General features: G+C 38.5%; 1 protein-coding gene across 2 annotated transcripts in view; it reads right to left on the bottom strand.

The window, feature by feature from the left end:
• Nucleotides 1-1,163: 1,163 nt before the first annotated feature.
• LOC118225288 (progressive ankylosis protein homolog B-like) overlaps nucleotides 1,164-26,513 on the bottom strand; it is a 30,130-nt gene continuing 4,780 nt past the window's right edge. Inside the window, exons 1-12 of one of the 2 annotated variants that reach the window (XM_035413467.1) lie at nucleotides 22,699-22,799; nucleotides 16,540-16,756; nucleotides 14,606-14,724; nucleotides 13,159-13,242; nucleotides 12,005-12,175; nucleotides 11,056-11,190; nucleotides 9,988-10,080; nucleotides 9,192-9,287; nucleotides 5,201-5,330; nucleotides 4,334-4,457; nucleotides 2,376-2,475; nucleotides 1,164-1,809 (exon numbers count right to left, since the gene is read on the bottom strand). In XM_035413467.1, the coding sequence (XP_035269358.1) occupies nucleotides 1,678-1,809; nucleotides 2,376-2,475; nucleotides 4,334-4,457; nucleotides 5,201-5,330; nucleotides 9,192-9,287; nucleotides 9,988-10,080; nucleotides 11,056-11,190; nucleotides 12,005-12,175; nucleotides 13,159-13,242; nucleotides 14,606-14,724; nucleotides 16,540-16,756; nucleotides 22,699-22,701 (1,404 nt within the window). In that variant the 5' untranslated portion in view covers nucleotides 22,702-22,799 and the 3' untranslated portion in view covers nucleotides 1,164-1,677. Of the gene's footprint in view, nucleotides 1,810-2,375; nucleotides 2,476-4,333; nucleotides 4,458-5,200; nucleotides 5,331-9,191; nucleotides 9,288-9,987; nucleotides 10,081-11,055; nucleotides 11,191-12,004; nucleotides 12,176-13,158; nucleotides 13,243-14,605; nucleotides 14,725-16,539; nucleotides 16,757-22,698; nucleotides 22,800-26,513 lie in introns of those variants that run through there. The other variant, XM_035413466.1, reaches the window with a different exon arrangement.

A 26,513-nucleotide genomic window follows, 5' to 3' on the forward strand; every position in this document is an offset into this window, starting at 1 on the left:
AGGATTGAAAAAATGTATTTAATTTTGGATTTCAGTTTGATTTCAGTTCAGTTTCATCAGAGAAATTATAAAAATTCCAGCAATATCTGTTAATGTCTGATACTTAACACCATAATCTTGCATTTTTGGACTATGAAAACAAAAATTATAATAATGCTGAATATATATAAATATGCATATGTTTTGTACAAGAAGATTGGTAAAAAAAGGCAATTTCCTTATGTATACATTCAAAGTGTGTTAAAAGTATGCATTCTTCAAAGTATGCATTTTTAAAAGAAGCTGACATGATCTTGCATCATTTGTTGTATATTGGAACACTTCTTAATGAAGAGAAACCATCTCTTACCAAATAAATATGAAAAGATTTCTTAGTCGAATAAACACAATTTACACCATGGTGAATGGGCTCATATGGGTATTAGACTGTGCATTAATTGGCGTTGGCTATTTCACAAGGCAATGAAACAACAATTTGCTGATCATATGAAAGTCATCTTTAGGCCTATTCAAGTTCAAGTTTTGACAGAGTAAACATTTTTTTACCAATGAATCTACTTGTTTAGCAGGCTAAAATAACAATAGGGCTACGATAGCCAACCACATATCCATATTATTTAATTGAAGCAATGATTCATGGCATGGAAGTTGGCAGACTCCTTAGTTGTAGTGCATCTTGAGATTCACAATAGCCTTCAAACCTCGTGGCTGGGGTTTCTTGGCGTGGTTTTGATCCGATCGGAGTCGTTGCTTTAGGCTGATTTTTGAGGTGTGACAGCCCTCTCGGCGTGGTCCCCGCTGTGTTTATTCAGTGGGCGGAGCCTAGCTTATCACGGCATGCTGCGATTAACATTGACCTGATTTCCCCAAAATGGGATCCCTTAGAGCTGTTGGCCTGAGTGCAATGCGTTCTCTTAGCCTGCTCTTGAACCCGTGTTCAGCAGTTGTCTACGATCATGAAAATGCACTTTTGTACGTCGCTTTGGATAAAAGCGTCTGCCAAATGAATGTAATGTAATGTAATGTAATGCTCTTTTGATTGTCAATACAACATTATGACTTTAAAGGCAGTTCTACCTCTCAACTCCCTCCATTGTTAGGGGCTTTATCTGCTTCTTTGGCAGAGCGTCTGCCAAATGCCTGTAATGTAATGTAATGCTTCTAACAGAGGATATATAAGTGAAATGCATAGACTATCTGCAATTGTAAGGCATCATTTCGGCCTTTAGCCTACAATTTTCTTCTTTTTTTTTGGCGGCTAGAATGTCCGTAAGGACTTCAACCATTTTCCCGACAAAAACTTGACTTTGACCATTTTACTGGTGAAAAACCCGCATTTACCAGCTATATATATATATATATAATCAGTGTGTTTGTGTATGTGCGTACTTATAAATTATTACGTAAAATTACGTAACAAATGAGAGTGTGCGTTTCAATCACAAAGCTAGAATGGCCACCCTGTGCATGCAAAGGCCTCTCCTCTGGGTTCATCTTTGCACATATTGGAGCACTTGGGGAGGGTGTGCCATAAGCCATAAGGAGTGCCTCTCAGGCTCTGGCAGGACAGTATTCCATGGAAGAGAGCTGATGTTCAGCTATTCAGAACCATTCCAGCAAATGAGACAACCCTTCCCCTTCCTCCGAATATTCTTCTCACTGATCTAAAAGTCCTTTTCATTCCTCAGCCTGGCATTCTTCCTGCAGTTCTACAATGCCGTCCATTTCACCCCCGGTCCCTGCTTCGCCAATAGGGGATGATTCTTCACCCTCTTCTGCAGTTGTGCCATCTATCACCTTCTTTTTCTTCTGAAAAGAGGTCAGAGTGAGAGGGAGTTACTTTCATAAACTCACTATGGTCCTCAAGGACTAACTCAAGCTCATCTGTGGAAATGAGTCCAATACAGTCTAGCTTGAGTCTTTGAATGAAAGGAACACAAAATAGGGATTTTTAAAGGTTGCATGTTAGAATATTTGCTGCTGTACCCTTGAGAAAGGTACTTGACATGAATTGCTTCAGTTTACATCCAGAAATAAAATTGATACTGTGTTTAAAAATGTGAATTTGTACAAGTTGCTCTGGATAAGAGTGCCAAAAATGTAATGTTCATGCTCCTCTGAATCCTGCTCAAATGTGAAAGTCATGTGATATGATCTCAGATCTCAAGTGCTCTTGCTGAAAATCATACGCTCCCTGAGATTTTTATGGATAGAACTTGTTAAGTAAAGAGCCATTTTGAGGGGTGGTTGACAGCATCTAGTACTAGGGGACACAGAAAAAGGAAATGTTTTGTTTGTGACTTTTTGTTTGCGATTGCCCCCTCCTTTGTGTTGCCCTGTGCATTTTCAGGTGCTTTTTTGGTGGGGTTTCTCACCTGTTTTTGTTTGACGTAGCACGCAGCTATTGCAACCATGGTGGCTTCCCCAAAGAAACCAGCCAAAAGAGATCCCACTCCCAGTGTACCACCATGCACCCTATAACAAAGAACCAAGAAAAATCACCAGTTAAACTCAGTTACATCCATGCAGAACTGTCCCAAATGTACAGTACTTCTGGTATTACATCATTCATTCATTCATTGACAGAAATGTCAAAAAGTTATTTGAGAGTCATTGTAGTCATTCAGTAATACTGCACATTTGAATTCAGGCTGTGCTATTTGGAGAGTTTTTAAAGTAAGAGCCCTTCTGGGTACAAAGTTTTTGCCTTGGAACATGTCCATCGCAATTTGACTTTCAGATCCAGACCTTTGCCTCATTTTGCATGATAGTAATCTTGCTGTAAATTTTAATCTTTTATAGTCTTAAATTTACCAATAATAATTTTCATTTAAATCTTAGATTTGAAATCCAGATCTAAAGAATCACCACTTTTTACAATGTGTACATTAGTACAGTGTGATAGTTATGTAATGGTTTGAAGGCGTGTTTTTCCGTTTTAAAATTCCATAAATCTGTCATTCTCTTTTGCAAATATTCTTTAACAGAATCAGACTCCTGTGAGTTCCCACCCTCGTAATTATCTCTGAACAGATGGAGACATGTTTACATACTCAGGAAGATGGCATGACAAATATTGACCTAGACCAGATTTTCTCACTTCAGTACATGCATAGTATGTGCTGCTGTTGTTGTTCTGAAATTGGCAGGACAAGATGACAAGTCCAATCCTGACTAAGGAAATGACATTTTATTGTATTTGTGTAGACTCATTTTTTAATAGACTGTCCTGCCAGTCTTTCCACAGCAGAGAATGCTGGCTTCACACCCAGTTAAATTCTGTAGTCACACCTGGACTGAACTCACTGTACTTTCTTACATTTTTGGCAAAGTAACATCCATATACCAATCCAGTAATAAATAAATAATTGTCTAAGAAGGAGCCAATAGCAATATGAGAATTTGATGGAAAGATGTTTAGGGAAGATGAAGACTGCATCTAAAGTACTCCAGAGTTTCCTCTCAGTGGCACTATAACAAAGGTTTGCTCAGTATACATATCTTGGATCAAGCAAGATCCAGTCCTATGCTAGATCCTTGGGGAAAAGCTGTGTGCAAGACTGCTGTCTGGACTGAAGAGTACAATAAAATCGTTCAGACTACTGTCTGAATTTGTAGAGCATAATAAAATTGAATTTTCTCTGTTTTTGCCATACTCATCCTTCCCTACGTATGCGGACTATCCACCATCCAGTCTAAGATCATTTATTACCAGGTAAGAACATATCCGTACTTTATTTAATTATGTAACTGGGCAAGCCAAAACTCCCCCCGCTCACTCAACTATTATGTGAGTAAGGCAGAATCACAGGCTGGGTGTGCCATGTAAGGAGAAGTTTGGCAGCACAAACTGTGAACTGACAGTGCTGCCCCAACAAGTTTCTCCCTCATCACATCAACAGCTGTTATACAATAATTGGGATGCTACCCGTATCCTAAAAACCTTGTGTTAGAACTTTTTTTTTACTATTTGTTGAACATTTTATCAGAAATGACTCAATGACAGTTTAAGAACAACTCCTACACTTGTACTTACAAGATGGTGCTTTCACATGAAATGCAAGATGATTTTTAAAATCCCTAATGTACCTCTCCCATCAGCAGAACCCCTGGAGAAGAGCTTTGTTTTCTGTACATGCCATTAACCACTGAACTTTTATTAATTGTTCAGCTTAGGCATGAAAGGGGGCTCGGGTCGAAGAACAACAACTGAAGGGTGACAATGATGTATGTTTTTGTGTAATGCACTACAGCCAGGAGAGCTGCCAAAGCAAGGTGTTATGCATTAATGCTGAGTTTTTCAAGGAGACTGGAAGAAAGGAAGCATCCGTACCCCATGTAAGGCAACACAATAAGACTGGTGATGAGCACAACAATGCGCAGGACAGAGCTGGGAGCCAGGAAAAAAGTCTTCTTCAGGATCATCAGCCATCCTGTTAGGTGAGCCCGGATGGTCACTGTACACAGAAAGAGCAACCACACATTAACACATTTGAAGCTAAACGGCTTTAACCCCTGCATGTGTTTGTGTGTGTGCGGGCATACAGTATGTTCTTAATCAAGGTGTGTCACTTTAGCCAGAAAAACTTCCGTTACCACCTCTTACACTTTCCCACAGGAGATTAACGCCAACTCCACTGTCTGGGAAAATGAGGTGTGATGAGAGAGATTGTCTTATTGTTCACATTTTTGCAGGTATTGTTGGTGATGGACAGAAAACGGCATTGCATAGTGAATTAAAGTCCTGCTTTGGCACGAACAAGGCGGATCCAAGCGATATCTGATCTCTCACTCTGCCCATCCGCCCACAAGGCTTCTGAAGCCTACATGGATCCCAGCTACGTATAAGCATTTTTCAACTTCTCTGCCTGGAAATTACATGAAGTCATTGTGTGTGAGGTCTGAAGACAAATAAGGAGTTTAAATGCAGAGAGAAATTGATTATTTCCAGACACTGGTCATAACAAAAAGGGCAGGTGTGGTGTACTGTAATGGGTAAGGACCTGGACTTGTAACCTAGAGGTCGCAGGTTCGATTCCCAAGTTGTAAGAAATGTAAATGCTATGTCAAAGGTTGTGTACACACAAAACGTTGGTGAATGATTATCTGCTAAATGCCTGCAATGTAATGTACTGTAAGAATTCCTTGACCGGGGGCTGGGGGGAGGTGGGTGAGAGGAACGGGGGCTCTGTTATCGTACCAGGAATAGCGAAGAAGGAAAAGACACGCAGTGGGGCGATGCAGAGCTGGGCAAATTCGGGGTCCACCCCGATAATGTTCACCATGATCTTCTCCGAGACGTGCGGGGTCCAGAACAGCACAAAGCAGCACTACAGTAAACAATAAACAAGCATAAATGTAATGATTTAACCCAGCCAAAGTTGACCAACATCTGATGAGGCGCTTCCGGCTGGTCCAATACACAGTAATTTCTATGATAGGATTAAGACATGAACACGTGGTCTGTCGCAGTAGGTTTTATGGGCTATGGTTGCCATACATTCTGGAGGAGGGTTTAGACTACCTCACTCAAAGGGATAGTGAAGTTGTTTTTGCATTTTGGAAGACTGCAGCAGAACTACAATCTGCCAGGGAAAAAAAATCATTATGCGATAAAATGAACAGAAAGATGTTTTTAAAATGAAACAGCTGACATTTGTTAAAGACATGCAGCATTTTCCATAAATTCAAACATTTCAGAATCCAGGATGTCTTTATGGTATGTTTCTTAAGTAAGCTTTACTGATTCAGTTCTCTGATTTATTTTGAAATTCCAAGAATTGAGACAAATGCAAACAGCAGGAAATTAAAGTTAAGATGCACTGTTTTGGACTTCTACCACTACTGTATAAAAACCATCCAGATTTATTTATTTATGATGTTCTGTTTTCTATTGCCTTCTCAAAAACGGAACTGTACTGAAGTTATTCAGAGGTCAGTACAGAAACTAATCCAAAAAACGTCCACATAATTAAATGTATAAATATGTAGAATGAAATATATTTTGTAATTGTGTTTTGTTTCCGGAGCACAATACATCAATTGTTTTTGTGGTATAATAAACCCCTATTAAAGGTACCAGAATCAAGATGGGCTTCACAAATCAGGTAAAATATCCAAGCCGAACAATAGCACAGTAAGACCATACAGGCAAGTTAACATCTATTTTTTGAACCATTCTTTCTTACCTAGCAGAGAAGTGGGCCAGGCAACTGACTTGAGGAAACAGTTACCAAGATCTAAAGCAAAGCGTTTAGGTTGCTATGTCACCACAAAAAGTGGAACAATTAAGAATGATGAGTATCTGACCAATTTTCTTCTTTTTTTCCAATTTGGAAAGATTTCATCTCTGAATCTTATCATCACTATGCAGTATAGCACTGTGACTTTAGAATTTAGCTTAAAGGGTTGGCCTTCTGACATTGGATTTCTAAAAAATGATAGAAGTGTTAGAAAAAAATATGAAAAGTACTCAAAAATGTCTGATAAAGATGAATACATTACATGTGCATTGTGAAATATACTGCTGTTGTCCCTCAATAGGGGCCAAATTTAGTAAAGTTATAGGCTGTATGTTATGTGCACAAAGACCATGCTGTGAATTCAATGAATGTCTCATTACACAGAATCACAGTAATTCATTGGCTGCACTAACACGCCATTAGGCACCCACTGGTAGTGTATCCTCTCGTAGTGCGCTGAATCTCTACAACTGAGTAGCCTAGGTTGATTTTACTCAGCAAGCCGGTTACACAACAATGCATGAAAAAAATAAAAATATGGTGGCTGGTTTTCATCTACAGCGTTGAACACTAGACATGCTGTCTGTGGTCTAGTTCTTCTTTTTAAAAAAAACCTCACCATGTTGTTTATGTTTTGTTTTGTCTATACTCCCCCTGGCGTATGTGCCTGTGGACGTAATCAAAGCGTGTCCCGGTTTGACCCCGGTAGCCTTTGAAGCTGTGCCCTCTGGTATTCGTCTGGCTGTGGTTCATGCCCATCTGGGACACAGGATGTGCTTGCCGTTGGTCCGGCCCCTGCTTGTTTATAGACCCACATCTGGCAGAATGCGCTCCATCGCTTACTGCCGCACTCATTACCGCATTTCCCATTTTGAAATGCGCACTGTTAAAACTCCCCAGGCGGATTTTTGTCCTTCAGTTCAGGACAATTTTTATTAGCATGTTTATGGTTTTGGAGTAAAACCATCCATTGGAAAGGAAAAAATAATGTGCCCCACCTACGAGCAGTTATGGATGGACCAGTTAAGACCTGTTTACTCCTAGTAAACCCAGTAACATCAGGGGCTATTATTTAAAACTATTTCCCTGCCTTGTTCCCTTAGTCTTCCTGACCTTGGATTTATTCTGCCATATAAGAAAGCAAAAAACAAAACTTTATAATGGTGGAAAATTTGCCAAAATACACTTGCATAAACTGGCTATGCTTATACTAAAGACTCCCTGTGGTAGAGCCCATTAGTTTCAGGATATATTAAATATTGTATTGACAACCACATCCAACCTAAACATTTGTGTAACAGCTACTGTGATCTACAGTAACTGCAAAATATTCAGACTCCATTGCAACTCATATAATAGATTCCAGCTGGAACGTGGGGTACATGCAATATCCAATTAGTGTACATGACATAAGATTCCCTTCCGTCTGATTGTTGCTGTGATATAGTCTGATATCCCCTGCATTATTTCCAATTGTTATCACATTGCAATTTGTCCTTACACATTGTGTAAACAATGCTTGAAAAGCAAAATATATCATTGAAACATTTTGGGTGACATGACAATAAACATCTATAAATGCTTGAAGTCAAACACAAGTCATGCCCTTATTGGTTGTCATTCCGACTCTCAGAACATGAATGCAGTGTTTCTTCAGCAAAACTCACATTTGAGTTATTCTGTACTCAGCATATGTATAGTTTTATATAATGTATAGTTTAAGTATGGGCGACTTCTGGTAAAAGTGGCAATAGACATAAATGAAGCAAAATGTCTACTTTCTATGTCTACTTAAGGCATGCAGTATTCAGGTATAATGCACTGCTTCTTCTGAATAAAAGCAATAATTCTGGAGTATAGTTCAAAAGTGAAAGTTCCAGAAATCATTATGTACAGAAAGGTTTGGGTATCAGCAGAATATGGGGATTTGAGCTGATTCTTAGATAAAAAAGTATATTACATGCTTTAGTTGGGATTACACCAGGTTAAGTATTCATGGCTTTGTGTTACCACATATTTATCAACAGTGGTTCTCATATCATTTGTGAATTGCCTTAAGTTTCACCAATATTGGTGAGCAGACAGCTGAATTGAAAGCGGGTTGTGATTGTGACATGCCGATTGGGTTGAATGAGTCCATAGACAAATGGTCAGCCATTTTAGGTATTTTACAAAATAATAATGTAACCGCTTACAAATCAGAGATCCAGTGCTATGTCCAGTGGTGGGACGAACAACATCTTATCCTCATTGTTAAAAAGACTGAGAAGATGGTGCTAGACCCCAAATATATTGGGGACCATTGGCCAGTAGTCATACACAACTTGGGACATAACCTAAGTGACCACATACAAATACTTTGGCATTCATCTTGATAATGGATTGACCTGGAATGTCCAGGTAGACTGTGTCTGTTCAGAGGCTTCACTTTCTCTGGAGGATGAGGGTATTTGGTGTCACGCAAAAAATGATGTTGTTTTTCTAGAGTAGCATAGTTGAATGCATCCTGCACAATGCCATTTCTGTTTTGTTTGTCAATCTTTCAGTTCAGCTGAAAGTGCAGATTACCCAAATGATAATGAGAGGCATTAAGATCATGGGAGCCAGGCAAGATACCACCAAAAATTATTTTCGTATCTCAGCCGTGTCTTTCACAATGGATACCAGCTCCTCCCCTTATGAAAATGATTCAATAACCCACTGGGTGGATTTAACAGCTACAATCACTCCTTTGTACATTTGTCCATCAAAGCCCTGAATAGCACATTGGCTAGACCATTCAAGATTGTGTATTAATGCGCTTTTATGTGTATGTGAATACATTTTTATTCTATTATATTTTTGTGCATTTGTATATTTATGTATAAGTACATGTGTGTTACATGGCTATTATAGGAATGTATGTTATACTAAATACGTAGTATAAGGAAAATCATGGAAGTATCTTACCATGAGAGACAGCGCCAGACACATAAAGGTGAACTTTTTGATGTGTGATTTGGTTACCACAGTGCCACTGTTGATTAACTTGTTACCAGGGTTGTTCTGGAAAGAGAAAAGGGTTGATGGTGAAAATGAAAAAAGAATGTTAAGCTCAGAATCAAAAACAAGAGCACATTCAGCCACACTGGAATATTTTGACATATTTCTCATGATTCACTTTCAGAAATAGATCTGAAAAACAGTACGAATGCATAAAAATCCCCTAATCTGAATTTAAAACCGTATCTTTAAATTACAAACAAAAGCCTTAGTGTACTATTAAAACAGGAAGCGGAATTGAAGATCTAGATGAAATTCTGCATGCCACTTTGCAAAACTGAAATCTTCCCTGTGTCCAGACATCAGACAGCTTGGTTTAGCCATTCTGTGCACAGTATGCCCACTGTACACTCTTAGAACAAATGGTTCTAAAAGGCTCCTATGTGTCTCCATAGAATAACCCAACTGAGTTCAGGGGTTCTTTGTCAGGCAAAATGGTTCAATCTGGGAGCTTTCGCAGTTTTCACACTTGCCAAAGAGAGTTATGTAAAGGACTAAAATGGGATCCCCTGTGGAGACAAGCCAAAGAACCCTTTTTTCTGAGAGTATATATCTATATATATATCTGTTTTCCTAAAACTATAAGTAAGCAAAAATAGCTCCCGGGGCCTGAGTTCTGAAGTGCCTCGTTTGATTTGGCTCATGCTGTCAAAAGAACAGGAGTAAACGCCTTTTCAGGGTGAGGATTAAGGTGAATGCTTACCTTATCGAAGGCCGAGTAGATTGTCCGCAGCTCTGTTAGCCAACCGTAGGGCATGTGACCCACCGGGTACGTCGCTGTAAGCACTGCTACTGCCTGCAAGCACGAATAACTGACAGTTATAGCGCCGTGAGACTGTACTAGCGGAGCCAGTTCCATTCTCTGACATCTCTACATCTCTCTCATCACTTTTCAGTAATATCATGTATTATACTTGTAGAATTAGCGAATGGAATATCTGTATGCCGGGCTACAGAGAGGATAGGAACATATGGGTCTTCCATATGAACACAGTCATTCAGTGGAAAGAATAAAGTAATCTTACACATTAAAGGACATTTAAATAGTGAATGATGAATGACCTCAATGCAGTAAAGAAGGCAACCATTATACTACCTCACAGCTATTAAAACACCTACGACTCCTGCCGCTGCTCCTTTTGGAAATGCCACATGGTTTTAATTACACTCATACACAACGTCTTTTATAGGCAGCTAAATGTGACAGGTGAGGCACTGCCATTGAGCAAGGTGCTTAACCTGACTGTTTCCGGAAAAAAATGTCCAGCTGCATTAAATGACAGTAAACAAATGTGCAACCCATTGGTAGACAAATGAACAATGTAAAAAGTGTATGAACCTCAAAAATGATAGCAGCAGTGACAATTCTGCTGAGTCTGCCGAAGTAATGCCACAGAACGGAACCGCACACGCAAAACAACAATGATAGAATGCAGGCGTCAGAGGGCTCTTTGGCAGAACAGATTCACACAGCTTCTGGCAAAAGTTCTCATGTCTTTCCCTGGTATTGAGAAAGTCAGGTTCACACTACTAACAACTGCTTCAGGTACAAACTCATATCTATCCCTTTATTCTGACATGATTATGGCAGTCATACAAGGAAGTAAAAAGTCAAACTGCATTCACTTAAATGCACATGCTTTTAACATGATTGTACTGCTTGTGTTAAAAAATAAAAATCAGTGTGAAGCGTGCTTCCATTGGTTTGCGAATGCCTCGCGATGTAGACCTGTGACAGCAAGTGTTGAGAGGGGCGTGTTTGGACACTTACCTCAGTAGCTGCAACACTCCCCTGCAGGTCCCGGGAAACAAAGAGGTTTACAATGGGCCTGCTAATGCGCTGGGTGGCCAGGATGAGGGCCAGGGGCCACCAGAAGCTCAGCATTTTCTTAATGGTGGCATCCCCCTGAGACAGTGGGGCGGGAAGGTGAGCAGACACTGATTATCATCATAGCCATAAGAACAAGGAAAGGAGCCATTTTGGCTCCATCTCACCAATTCTTACATGGATATGACCATATAGAACATCTGCTAGGATTCAATAAACAATTGTCCTTCATTATTTAATTAGAATATGACTTACAATTTTTCTTAACTGAATTTGGTAACCACATTTTAGTTTTAGTTTTACAATTTAGGTACACACCAGCAAAATACAACTGAGAGACTGTGTATGTACTCATGAGAAGTTTTCCCATTCACTCCAAGGGTAATAAACTGTATTGGGAAGATAAATGTTATTATTTATAAATTTGTTGATTGCCAGCAATTGTTTTAGTCAATCCCTTTTAAAACTTGTAAAGGTCTGTAACAGTTTTTTCAAGTGTGCTATAGTGGACACCCTTGCTGAGCATTTACATAGTTTGTGTATCATTTCTAAAGGATACTATTGACTTTCCTGCCAACTTGCACAGTAAATCTGGCCCACTATCACGTGGCACTTAAGTTGGAATGAACCCTCAAGCTTTCCACTCAGTATATTTAAATACCTGCCAATGTTGGCTCATTAATGTGTCAAAGCACATCACCCATCCGATACCATTAATTTCATACAATGGTACTAAACATTCTACAATCAACTATACTGAGCAAGCCAATTGAAAATTACACATGTCTAATGCAATCAGGAATGATGTACCTGGTTTAACTTTATAGCAGAATGCACTCTTTTTGCTGTGGTGTAAAAGCTTAATTAATTAGAATTAATGCTGGTGACGTACCCCAACTTCAGGCCCACAGGACTCTGGGATGACATCATGGATTTTATGGTAGTAGCCTATGCCCACAATGGTGAAGCGAACTAGTGCACCCATGTACAACGACAGTATGGGTATCAGCAGTGGCTCAAAACACTCCAAGTTACTTTGGAGCAAGATGGCCACAAACACTATCTGCCAAAAGAGAGGAAAGGGCTATTAAATCCTCGACCATTGTACTGTGGGGGACTCATTGTACAACTATTGATTCAGTTCTTGAACTTACAACTTAAAAAGGCTGTGTGCAGAAATTGTCCTCTTTCTTACTGTTGTAATTCTCAACAGCTGGTTCATATACTGTATAGCTGGGTCATATACTGTATCTGATTTAATTTCTGTATGCTATTTATTACAGCCAAGGTACAGTACTCTCATGGAAAACCTAGCAAGCACAGTCTGACAAGCTTTTCTTGTCTGAAAATGCACTGCTCCATCAATAAAAAGGGGTACTCAAGAAATGGTCATGAAAGCCGGCAGCTGATTTGTAGTATCACTTATGAATCAGACAAATCTAAATTTAATAATGCTGCTTGTAACATCATTGCTGAAAAATGACAATAAGATTGAGACTGAACTCTGAACCAAATACTGAACCTTTCTGAACATTAAACAATGTACAATTACTGTAATGAAAGCACATCCTCTTTCAATTCTATGGTTTTACATATTAGGACATAACTTACCCTCATCTAGCACTCACCAAGCCCTTACAGTAGACAAATCTAACCTCATATCACAAATAACACATTACCCTTTTTACTTCCACCAAAAATAAGCCAGTACAATTCAGTGAAATTTAGTGCATTCACACTACTTTGGTGAGCATCCCTAAGTACTCTCCCTCTCTGGGACATATTTAGAAGCAGCAATGCTGAATTAATTTTAGCAATCTACACCTAAATTACAGGTTTGGTGCATTTGTACTTGTACTATAGCAATTCACAATATTGTGATTTCAAATGTTTCGCTCAAAACACTTTGGAATAACTTCTCAGATTTAAATATCTGCAAAATTTCAATGATGGTGGTGCTTCATAATCTCTTTTAATCTCCCCTTCCTAAGTGTTATTGGAAAAGGCAAACACTTATGATTGAAAGCCATTGGCGTGGACCCATACCTGAGCAACGACATCAGAAATAGAAGCACAGCCCACCAAGAAACTATGTTTGTGCTTCAAGAGGATACCAGTGTGTGTCCAGGCCTAAAACAGAAGTCAGTTGCTCATTGCAGTTGTCAAGGTAACATCAAAAGAATACAATACTGTGATGAGCATATTATGACACAATTGCACTAAATACCAGTAAATTGTATACACGATACAAGTGACTGTCTCAGCCTTTCCAACATAAAACCGGTCTGTTCTGCAATAAGTAAGTATCAGGCTGGATTCAAACAACAGTGGTTCTTAACTTTGACTTCAGGGCATGTTGTTCCATTCATTTTAGAGATCATGATCTCGTCAAAATTTGAGACAAACAAAACAAGATAAATTACAATACATTTAATTACAAATGTTGACTTAATCCAGGCAGTTATCTATTAAGTGGATATCATCTGTCAATCTACATATTAATAGTCTTGTTCTTCATTTCTCATTTTCCCCTAGTCTGTCCTCAATTCTCTGGGACATTGGGTGAGGGAGTCTTCGGATGGCTTCCCTTCACAAGGTTGTCTATGACTCATAACTGTTAAATTCATTCTAATTATCATCAATCTTTCAGTGAAGAAATGCCACTGAAATGTATTCAGTAAATAAAGTTATTTTCTAGATGGCAGTCCAATGTTCCCTTATAATTTCTGGTACATTTTCAGTTCTGTTCCATTAGGTTCTTCTTTTCACGTCAATGCACTTGGAGGGATCAAAACCATTTGAAGTTATTATGAGTGCTCCAATTCAGTTCTTACTGACCACAGGCATTTGAAAAACATATCTACAGTTCTGTGATGAAATGTATAAAAATAAATCCAGATTATGAAATCAAATATTATTAACCATCTATTGCCATAAAACAGACAAATGAAAATTTTTTAAAATCAACACCACATAGGGCATAAGGTATACTGCAGGGAACATTTCAAACATAGATTTACCAAATAGATTATACAAAGGTATTCTAGTAGCAGATTCAGAATGAGAACATGTTGTACCGGTGCTGATTATCATCACAGCATATTAGAAGTGAACACTGCACACTGCAAACAAAATGAAATCCGGAGATGAAGCTTGGGTTAATGCTTTTTAATATATCTAGACTGCCTGTAATAGCTCCCTCTGTTATACAGTATCCTGCCTCCTAAATCACTTTCACCAGGACTGCAAACTAAGACACCCTGGTACTGTTACACCAGGTATCTTCAGGAAAGGAGCGAGCATTACAATTAAACATGGGTGTGGAGTTAAGTTGGAAAAGTCAGGGAAAATAAAATGTGCAGAGATGATGAATCATATTTCCAGGCCAGGCGCTTGACACTTCTTATGCCTCTGTTAGTCTCTCACAGGTTTGGACTGATTTTTTATTTTATTTATTTTTTAAAGGGAACTGAAGCCAGCCGCACACACTCACCAGAGCATCCAGTAAAGGGAAAAATGCCAAATAAAGGAAAGCTTTCCTGGTCTTGCTACCCACAAAGTCATCCACACCATGAAGCTTGTTGATGATGTAGTATCCTAAATCTGTATAGGCTGGGGGAGGAGAGGGGGGAAATGTGAGAATATGTAAAATGGCCTTAATTCGAACCAGCTGGTAACAAAGCAGAAGTTAAAGTGGTAAAGAACCTGGTGAAAAAATGTCTGCAAGCTGCACAAATAAACATCCATATCACTGCATATGATACACAGCCTTAACAGCGCCATGTCAAGATCAGTTTAGAACAGCAAATTTCTCAGAATAGCTAAAGACTGAGGAATATGATGCCTGGGACTCAGCAGGCAATCAGCTGGACAAAGAAGCTTTTGTATAGCATACCGGTGAAACACAAGATTGTTGTCGTTTGATGATGCAAGTGAGCAGACTCAGCCCTGTCTGTGTTTACATTTTGATTGTCGCATTGACGCAGAAAGAACCTTCTGTCGCAAGATGAAATGTTTCTCTATGGGGTATAAAATCTTTCTGCAAAACTGCATGTCTGGAAGGAATTTAAATACCGGTATATTACATAGCCTAATCAAAGTCAGAGACCAGTTTCTAAAGCAACATTATGTGGTTTCAGGGTGTGTGGTTACTGGTGTGGAATACTTGTGAAGTGAAATGTCTTCCTTGCATAAGATTCAGCTGTTGTTGCCAGTTGTACTCTTTAAAAGCTGAAATTCATATAAATATACCAGCTAGATGAAAGTAATGTTCAGAATTAAATCCAGAAACCCACAACCATAATACATTTCCCAAGGCATTCGTTTTGAATTTTATACAGGGCTAATACGGGTTTATTTTTTATACTTGCTATTTACAATCAAACATTTTATTTGAGTTCAATTTGGTATTTGAATTCAAATTTAAAAAAAAAAAATTATCATTTAATGGAATCGTAATTTGTGCAAGAAATATTGGCTATATGATTATATTGGCTAATGGAAAGTGGTGTCTCACAAACTCTCATTAACATATCTGCTGGACATGCAAGTTACAGACATTTTGTCTGACCACAGCCATTTGGTCTGAGCATTAGGGCTACTGTGAACACTGTTCATGTAACAGGAGAATGATTATGGGTCAACCCTCATGAACAGTCCTGAAAACTAAGACATAACCATTGTTATAATTTGTTCTGTTCAATGCATTTCACTTTATTGAAAATTACACTTGCAAGAATTTCTACAATTACTCTAGCCTCATTCTCAAAAAAAAAGTTGTCAGAGGAAGACACTTCATGTGCAGCTCAATCAGCAAACTGCGAGCGTCTGATCAACCAACAGGGGTCGCTAGTTTGCAGTGAGACTCCATCATCCATGCTCATTGAAATGCAATCCTTCCCTGGACAACACTAGCACCAACTGTGCATCGCCCTGCGGGACTTACGGCCATAGTCTGCACTGAGACGGTGTGGACCTGATACTAAAATGGGGGACTCACCCATTCACTAGAAACAGTGCCTTAACAGCATGAGCCACCCAGCAACCCCTAGCCTTATTTTAGCCTTTCCTGTTATCGTGAGAAACCATATCATTAAAAACTCTAACTCAAAATGTACTTTTAAAAGTGTGTGTAGATTACTGAGGAACTAAAGACTGCTGATGAAAAAAAAGACCATGGATTGATGTTATGATAATAATATGTAATGTAATGTAATGTAATGTAATATTCAAATGAACAGCACAAAACATATACCAGCCGAACAATTCTTTAACCAAACACAAAATGACAGTGAATATTAGCAAGTAGTAATCATAGCTAAGATGAAATAAAGGATGAAGTTCAAACATGTAAAGCAGTGCAGTTAAGTGTGATGTCATCAGTCTGCAGATTTGGCTTTATTGTTTATAAGATAACGTCAGCCTCACCTATGAGAATGTGAACGATAACGGCCACAGTCCCAGCTGTAACCATGCACAGTACAGCCTTGGTACGGTCCTTCTTGCTGTTCACAAATACCAGGCCTACATTCTTGAAATCACTCAGGGGCCCCGTGAAGAATTTCATCAGTGAGTAAGCTAGGCCATAGCTAGCCAACATTTCCACCGAATCTCCTTTAACTGCTGCAATGCCCCTGTTCAAAGCCTGCAAAGCACAGCAATAAGGTAAGATTAAACACCTTAAGGTCTGGAATCTTTGCAGACAAATGCACTTGACTATCATGAAAATTATACATGCAGTACAATTAAAAACAATATTTGTCCAATATTCTCGTTGAAGGCATGTTAGATATGTTCAAGGTCTTTCTTACAAAAAAAATTGTAAGTGAAGTCATTCATAAAGATATGTAAAAGAGAGGAGGTTTGTTGATCTTGATAATGAGAAGAACAAAAAATCTTTCTTGGCAGCATGGTCTTTTTGAGAACGTGAGATTGCATGTTACATTTATGAGTCACATGGTTTGTTATTAGGAAAGAAAATTATTTGTTAAGAATTACAACGTAGACCGTTCAGAGATCAGTAGAATGATTCAGGTCAATAGATATTACACAGCAGGTTAAAAGTGATTGACTCCATATAAGAACTCAGACTCAGGAAATAACCCAATCAGGGGCTGCATACATTACTCTCATAACTGCCTGGAAACTGACAAAGCCATAATCCTGGCAGCCATTCTCATATTAATATCAATTTCTAAAAGTCACAAATTAGAACAGCTTTTGAAAGTTATAGGAATTATTTGTTTACAAACACAGTCTACAAGGGCTGCAAAATCCTACATTGCATACCTTTAAACAACACACTACCCTTGCGAAATGGAATACACTGTAATATACATATTTTGACTTTTGAAAATAATGATGCAAATATTTCACGGCAGTGTACGTTAAAAAAAGAAGCATACCGCAATATCAAAAAGTGGCAATGGTTCTTATATTTTGTGGAAATATTGTGAGGTTTAGGAAGTGTTGAAGAGTTGGACTTTCAGCTTCTCTCAACCCAAATAATCCCAACCCCATTAATTGATGTTGAGGTCTGTTATGTGGGGTGGAAAGTCCATTGTTCTGAGCAGCACCAGCAGCTTGATCTTCTTAGCAGTGAGCTTGGGGTCATTATCTTTTGGTAGAAATTATTTGATCCCAATCAAACATTGTCGAGATAGTATTGCATATTTATCAGCGCAGAGACCCAGGTTCAATCCTCGGCAGTAGTACTTCCGGCTTGGTCAGACGTTCCTATGAACACAATTGGAAGTGTTCGCGGGAGGGAAGCCAGTGAGGGTATGAGTCCTGATCGCTGCATTAACAACTCCTACTCGTTGGTCAGGGTGCCTGTCCAGCAGGGAGGGGATCTGGGGGAGATAGCGTGAGCCTCCGCGTGCGTTACACTCTCCCAGTGAAACTCCTTGCTGTCAGGTGAAAAGAAGCGGCTGACAACTCCACATGTATTGGAGGAGGCATGTGGCAGTCTACACCCTCCCCAGACTGACAAAGAATAGCGCATCGACCAGGACTGTGGCTAGGGAACTGGTATAACGACTAAATTGGGGAGAAAATGGGAGAAAAATGGCAAAAAAACATGACTTGACTGATGGTTGTTTTGGCTGCAGACATACTGCCTTCTCTTTCTTCTGAAAGTCTCAAATTTAGACTTTGACGCCATAAAACCTTACTCCACATCTCAGTCCAGTTTTGTTGTACTAGTGCAAATTTTCTTCTCTTTTGTTTATTTCCATTTCATATTGGTGGCTTTTTGACAGCTACACATCCTTTCACACCAATTTCTTCTGATCTGGAGCTTTATTTTTTCCTGTCTCTCAAAGATGAAATCTTTAAGTATTGTCTTTGTGATAGTTGTGATGTTCTACCACAGTGGTAACCAACATTTTCAAGCCCAAGATCACTTTTTATTCCAAAATGTAAGCCGAGATCTACCACTCTGATATCTTCCAATTAAAACCCACTTACCACGAGTAAGGCTGTTCACTGTCATATTTATTTTTGCAATTTCTGTTACGACAGGCTCTATGTACGTGCATACATACACACAAAGAAAGACACAGTTATGCAGTTATCTGTTCAATGTACAATATTCATATTTACGGTAGGCCTCTGTTCAATGCAAAATATTCATATGTACAGTATCTGTTCAATGCACAATATTCATATTTAGTTTCTTAGTTCAATTAATAATATTCATATTTACAGTATCTGTTCAATGCACAATATTTAGTTTCTCAATTCAATGAATAATATTCACATTTACAGATACCTTGTCATGTTAGTCCTGCAGTTTTATTTTTACTTTTGGAAGCCAAAATAAACATATTGACGCTGAATGCACCTTACCTAACATAACAACATCGATATAGCTGAGGGTTCGGTGAAAAAGAAATCAAAAACGTATTATTTCCACCCGGAATGGGAGCATGAATTTCTTTTCACGTCAGCGAATGAGAAGACTATATGCCACATATGCCAACAGGCGGCAGCCTTGCCACAACGTGGCAACCAGGACGTTTCTGTAGCTCCCTTGCTTATTGCTATAGGCGCAATGAAAAGCGACTGCTGTGCTTTTAGCCCTCTTTTCAGTTCATCAATTATTTTTGATCTTAATGCGCTTTTGAGTGAATCTTTGAATTTAGCATGAGTGGTAGCATGATGATGCTCCAGGAAAAAAACTTATCTTGCTTTCACCTTTGGCTGAATGCCAGGTTTTCAGTGGGCGGGGTTAACAGGGTGTAAATTACATAACAAAAACATGACTTTTTTGTAATTTCAGTTAAATATATGTTTCCCCATATTGTCTGACACTAAAATAAATAGCACGGGCTGGTTGATTTCAATAGAAATTGAATAAACAAAAGGGTCTCTGACTTTTGAGTATTGTGTGTGTGAGTGTATGTATATGTATATTAGCTGCCAGATATGGACGGGTATGAGTCATAACGTATCTTCCAGCTCTTGTCTGTATACAGATATATAACAATTATTTGGCTTTTCTCTTGTGCTGTGGAATTGCTCAGTGCACACTGCTGTCAGAGAGCCAAAGCATCACTACTTAAATTGCTGTCTCATTTCCTGCTGCAGGAAAAATCAGCCACCCAGAATTCCAGAGCTGAAAATAAACCCGTGCTTCCATACAGTATGTGCTCCTCCCACACTATCTCTTTCTCTTGGGAAAACCTCTCATCCAAGGAGAAAATATGTTAAAATATCAGAATGCCTGGGAAATTCAATTCATTAAAGGTACGCAATGGCCCTCAAGTGAATAGTGTTTTTTTTTTTTTTTTTACCTTTTTTACCTTTTTTTGAACAGACAGTCTGGAAAACCTCTGCCTCTATACCAAGTCTCCCTTACAACCTTTCTTCTGCAAATATGCTTTCCTGACCAGTGTCAGAGTGACACACACCACTTGATGCTTGACATGGTACTGCACTTCATGGAGACTTAAGGGTTTATGTATTAGGTACACATGCCATATGACATTAATCAAAAGGAGCATACAAATCAACAAAGACAGATATACATTACTTAAAGTGGGCCCAAAATTAACGAAGGGGATTCCCTCTTGTGAGGTGTCATTCGTGTCTGGCTTGAACTTTGATGGTAAGTGTTTTCAATGACTTCCGCAGAATCTACTGTAATACAGGCTACTTTCCAGAAGTACAAGGAGATCTATATCATGGTTCTAAAGCCTGGAATCATTTAGGTAGGAGTTGTCTGTGTGCTTCATATTCACATTTTTATCTTTGGTCGGTTCTCCACAGGTTTTTATGTGACGCAAATGTAAATGTAATCTCGTATGTAATCATGTAAATCATGAGAAAGAACACCATGTGTTATGTGGGTGTGAAACTTTTTTAAAAACCGTAGTAAAGTTGGCACCGGGGAAGAATATCTTCTAATCTAGCCACTGTGCCTTTTCAATGAAGCCACAGAGCTTAGCAACAGACATTGCAACACAATAACCGCAATGGAAAACAAACCCTGCACAACTGATGGCAACAGGACACCCTCCCTCATGCGCTTTGCAAATTAAAAACAGAGCTCGTAATAACCCTGAACTACTCGCTCCTTTGCCTTGGTTTACATTTCATGTCTTCAATGCCCTCTACCCCTGCTGAAAAATAAGAGCAATTTGTGAGCTGTTTCCAGTTCTGCCTGGCCTATCAAAAGATTTTTTTAAAAGCCCAGGAAACTGAAATCTGTGAATTATTTGCTGATGTGTTATTTTAATACTTTTTTTGCATTCACAAACAGACAAGAAATATTTTGAAATGATTCTTGCAAAAAAAAAAAAAAAAAACTTATCTTGCTTTCACCTTTGGCTGAACGCCAGGTTTTCAGTGGGCGGGGTTAACTGGGTGTAAATTACATAACAAAAACATAACTTATGTTCAGTGAAATCATTTCCAAATGCAATATGCAAATAACGCTCTTGTCACTTTTGTGGGTAAGGCAAGCCGAGTTGAAAATGCCTCAGCACTGCCCCTTCTCTGGATGCGGAGAAAGCAATACGCTTTTATCTTTTCCCAAAAATAAAGAGACCTACAAGAAATGGGTTTTATTTCTGTAGCCCATGGGGACTGCAATATTACAATAAACTGTACAGTTAGCATTTGCATGGCCATTTTCGTCCAGAACTTATTACAGAACTTGGTGTATTGATAAGTAGGCCTACTGTTTCTACCCTACTATAGCTTTCAGGCTTAGACATGTGGAACCAAAGACTTCATTTGGTTGTAATGTTCGAAGTTTGAGACTGCTATAGAGACTAATGTTGGTGTACAGTAGCTCAGTGTTACAATTCTTTTACACATTGAATGAACTTAGGTTCGGCTATATGATGTTAAATCCTAGTTTATGTTGCTGTCTTTAGTTTGGTCTGGTAGTGTAAGGTTACTGCTCTAACCAGATCTAACCTAGCTAGCCTTGAGGAATGGTTACATATGATGTGTCCTACTGATATATATGTTAATGAGCGCAGGACACACGCCCACCCTGTCCTTGTCTGCTGAATAGGTCACATAATCTAATAGTGTTTATAACAATTTAATGTTTATACTTGGGTTAAAAACTTGAAAGGAATATTAAAAAGACAATCAATTGTCACTTCCGGGGAATATTTGAACCACAATTTGAATCCAGTTTCCTGGACATTTAACACCATTATTTAATTTTGTAATTGTAGCCATGTTTATATGAATCATAGGCAACTATTTGTTTTCTTTATGTAGCCTGCATCATCTATAAATATTCAAGCTCTATTTACAGTTTAACCACAAATACGCAATCATAAAACTATGTGCCTAGGCCAGAAGCACATGCATAAATCACAACAAGGGAACTGGAGACATGGAAACGGACAGTATATCATTGCTAATCCCTAATCAAATTATTACACAAGAGAAGCTATTTCAAATTTTGGAATCATCCACATATGAGTGAATATATCAAGCCAGGCCATGCACAGCAGAGTAGAATAGAAAGCATGCTATAACTTCAACAGCCAGAGAGCATGGGTTTCTATGCCTGGGCAGAAAAACACACAACATACTTACATGTCATGCTACTGGTTTACCGCCAGTTCACACTGCTAAGTAAGTTATTTTACCAATCAAGAAATTCAATTCAATGAATCAATTAAAATAAATAATATATGGGAATTGGATATGTTTCTTGTGATAGTTAAACTAGTAGGGTGTGTGAACAGTAAACTGCAAACTGTAACATTTTCAAGGATAGCTTCACAGTTCAAGTAAACTACAAATTAATGTAGATGCACTCACTACCCACTTCCCTACAATGCCTGTTCAGATGACAATTTGTGTTACAAATTTGCTATGCAAACCAAAAAAGCTATTTACATCCCTGGAACTGTCCAGGAGACGGAAGTTTCCCCCATTTATTCTCTAATCTCCAGTTGCACAAGCTTTAAAAAGCAGAAGTGGAATTGGGTTTTGTAGACCTGGGTGTCACCTGCATTGCAGTGAAACTGAGTGTTACACTGTCTTGGTATATGCTCAAGAGGGGCAGGTAATTTAGAAATAAATGCAAGTAAAATAAACAAAATATGTTCTGACCATTGCAGGTCTTCTTCAGGCAAACTAGCTCCCCCTCCTTGCAGGAAATTTCAGTTGCAGACAACCAACCATTGGGAACATACTTGCATCTCTCTCTCTCTCTCTGGCAAAATAAAAACAACAAGGTAATATTTTAGGTAATATTTTTATGTATGTGCTGCTATATGGTAAAGATTAATCTTTGCCAGACAAACCCATCTTTTCAAGACACAATGGGAGCTGGAGGTATTAATGCTCACTGTTTCAGAGACTAACTTATTATAAAAAACAAAATCTATAAATATATCTTTTAAGTAAAGCTGAGAATGTGCAGTTTAACCACATGTGAACTGATCTAAAACTGTGGAGTACAGAGCCAAATCAAGAAAACATATATGTCTATATATTGTTGTGCCAAACATTATGCAGCTCACCGTAAATTGAAGTTCATATGAAAGTAAAGGGAATTCAGGCCATTTGCTGTAAACTATTAGATTTCTGCCATTATTTTCAGTTATAAAGAGAATGCTCAATTGAAACAGACAAATGTATATTTTTATTTGAAAGTTATACCTCCAGTTTCATTGAAATTACTGGTTATAGGATTTTAAGCTGCCAATCGCTACGGGAGCTAGCCCATGTCGACTGCTGTTACGGATATGCTCCCCTGCAGAAGTTTGGTTAAGTAAACTAGAACTGTTTGGACAGGCCTGAGTGACAATGGAGATGCACTGAATGTATCTGCAAGTCTAGAGTCAGACTACAGTCTGGCCAGTGGACGCAAAGCATAAAATGCTAAGTGACAATTAGTAATCTGGTGACAGTACCCGTGATACTCAAAAACTTTATTTCCCTCAACAGACAGTGCAACTGTAAAACATTTACATAATTATGTTCCAAACTAAGGCAAAACATATGGCAGAAAATGCACTCAACAATGCTGATTACATTTTCATAAACTACACTCTTGTATGTGGTGTTTTCCTGTTAACATTGAGTGTAAATACCAGCTTAAATGCTGTATAGCTAATGGACTAAACCAAGACAAACAGATGACAGATAGGTGTTCAGCAATGCATAAGGCCTTAGCACTGCACAACATGCATAATTTCTTCCTCCCAAAGAAGCAATGTCTTATTTGTGTCTCCTAGTTCTTCATGGGCTACTACTACATGTGCCAAACTACAACCCTTTGAAATTAGAAAATGCTAACATTTTTGTTCCTTGAGGCTCCTTATCTTTTTTTATGAACAAGGCCAAGGTTCAAAGTGCATAGAGAATCTTTGGGTTTATTATAGTTTAAATTATAGTCCAAAGAGTAAATCATGATCCCAATGTACAAAGCTACCAGGCAAAACGAGGCAAAGCAAATGCTGCAATGTGTGGCTTTACACTTGCATGCAAACCCACAGTGGCCTACCCTGAGCACCTAGCAGAGTATTCAGTGTTAAGCTAATGTACAGACCAAATGGCTTTGTAACTTGACTATCCTGCAGAGATGTAACCGGATTTGACTTGTGATAACAGGTACAATGTCTGCAAGCCAGTTCAACTATTCAACTGTTCAAATATTACTTTATGGGCATTTAGCAGACACTCATATCCAATGAAAACGACAAGGATTGCATTCTTTGCACGCAATAGGTTTATACAGTTTACAGCTTATACACCTGAATTACTGAAGCAATTCAGGTGTAGTACTAAAGGCTAAGGGGGGGGGGGGGGGGGGGGAGGAGGAAGGCATTGCTTAGATCGTCGTTGAAGAAGACAGGTTTATTTAGGTTACAAGAACGGCAGTTGTCAGACATCAAGAAAACACAATCTGGATTCAGCAGAGTTAATCTGAATGTAGGTTACTTCCTCAAAAGTGATTTGAGGAGCATTGTCTCTGGCCAGATATGTTAATAGCATCACACCTTCTGAGACCCACAATTATTAACCAAAATACACTATCCTCGTCTAACATAATTCTTGTTCACTCACTCCTGGTCGGCATTGTATAAGAGGCAACAAGTCGTCGCTTGTACTTAAAACCTCTGTTGTCCTTATGATAATTTGGCTAAAACTGCTGGCAACAGGCATGGTCACATCAGTTTACCTTACAGGACCTTTGCTCAAGGGTACAACGATAGTGTCCCATGTGGAAATCGCACCCAGATCCTCACTTGTGAGCCCAGGCTCCGGGCCATTACGTTACATTGTTGACCCAAAGAGGCTAATAACAAAACATTGATCCAGTTTGATGTATCGGTTCAAAGGCAAATCAATCCGATCCAGTCAATACAACATGCAAAAATCAATTCGTATCGTTATGAAGCATATACAATTATTTATTTATTTAAATGTCCATAATAAAGCGGTTTGCTCTCTAGCAACACAGCCAACATCATTGTCTATGTTTCTGACTCGACCTCATCATCGCTCGTGCTAGTACCGTTTTTTCTTCCTTTGAAACATGATGTAAATACATTTTTACAATCCCAACCTCATTTGGGTTGTATGTGTGCATTGTAAAAGTGTTGTGTTAGCTGGATCATATATAGGCCTATTGGTCGTTTCTTACTACTGTCAGATTTTGGTGTTTTTTAGTAATGTGTATCATTTAAAGTTTTCATAGTTATAATTTGTTTCAGTCCCCACACTCATCCTGTGTCCATCTGGGTGCTGAGTACCCCTTTTCAAACGCAAGCTCACCCCCAAGACTTAGGTGCCAAGAGCCATTGGAAACGCAACCCTGAGTGAATAGAAATTATAATGTGAAGAGTCACAGATGGTGAGGGACAGGAACCAGGGAAGGAGTGAATTATCACATCAATGTGACCTTTCCTCCTGGCCAGACACCATTTGTTTAGAGATTGTACTTAAGATGTGCCATTTCTCCATGATAGTTGTGTTAGACTGGAGACACTCGTAAGACCACGCAGATCTCTAACCATGCATTAAAGAGCTAAACTGTCTTTCACCATCGAATTCGATTAAGTCTCTTTCTTTCCTGAACGCAACTGGAAGCAACAAGCAGCGAACAGAATTTTGATTAAAGAAGAAAAACAGAAGCATTCTTCACTACATCGTTTTGGATCATATCATAGCAAAATTTGTGATATAGCCAAATTTTGAACCATTGCCTCTAGAATAGAAATCGTATCCTATCGTGGTGAAGTCTGAGGCTAACATCCCTACCACATACAAGAAAATGATATTCTCATTTCTTCCCGTATTTCCATTGAAAATCAATTATTGTACAACCAGAATCTCAGTTGAGTGCCTCAACAAACTTTCAGAATTACAGGTTCTTTTTGCACCCATGCTTATATTTTCAGTACATGCCCTAAGGTGTCAGAGAAGTAGTACTTCCATATGACAAGGAATGTGCATATTCAGGTCAGGGAGGGCCAAAACAAACTCCAGTTACGTATTTCAGACAAGTAAAGCATCAATGTACACAGGTAGCCTAATGAATTACACGTGTAAGGAGAAAACCATAACCGATTTTGTAAATATAAAACAAATATTACATTTATATTACCATTATATTTAATAACTAATAATAATTAAATAAATGTACTTGAAATAGTCTGTAAACATTTATATTAAGTAAATACATGTCAGCACTACAAGTAATTTAACTCCTCAAAAACATTGTTATTTTTTTGGTTAAAATAGTGAATAGATTACATTAAAATGTTGACTGATTAGTTTAATCAAACAATTAATTAGCCATGGAATCAAGTTTAAGAAATGTTATATCAAAATTGTATCACATATGTACATTAAGCATGTTATTGCTTTAAGACCCTGAATTAACCAAATGTATCTACAACAGAATTACTAGCTAC

The sequence above is a fragment of the Anguilla anguilla genome, chromosome 4 (assembly GCF_013347855.1).
Source record: "Anguilla anguilla isolate fAngAng1 chromosome 4, fAngAng1.pri, whole genome shotgun sequence".
Lineage (NCBI taxonomy): Eukaryota > Metazoa > Chordata > Actinopteri > Anguilliformes > Anguillidae > Anguilla > Anguilla anguilla.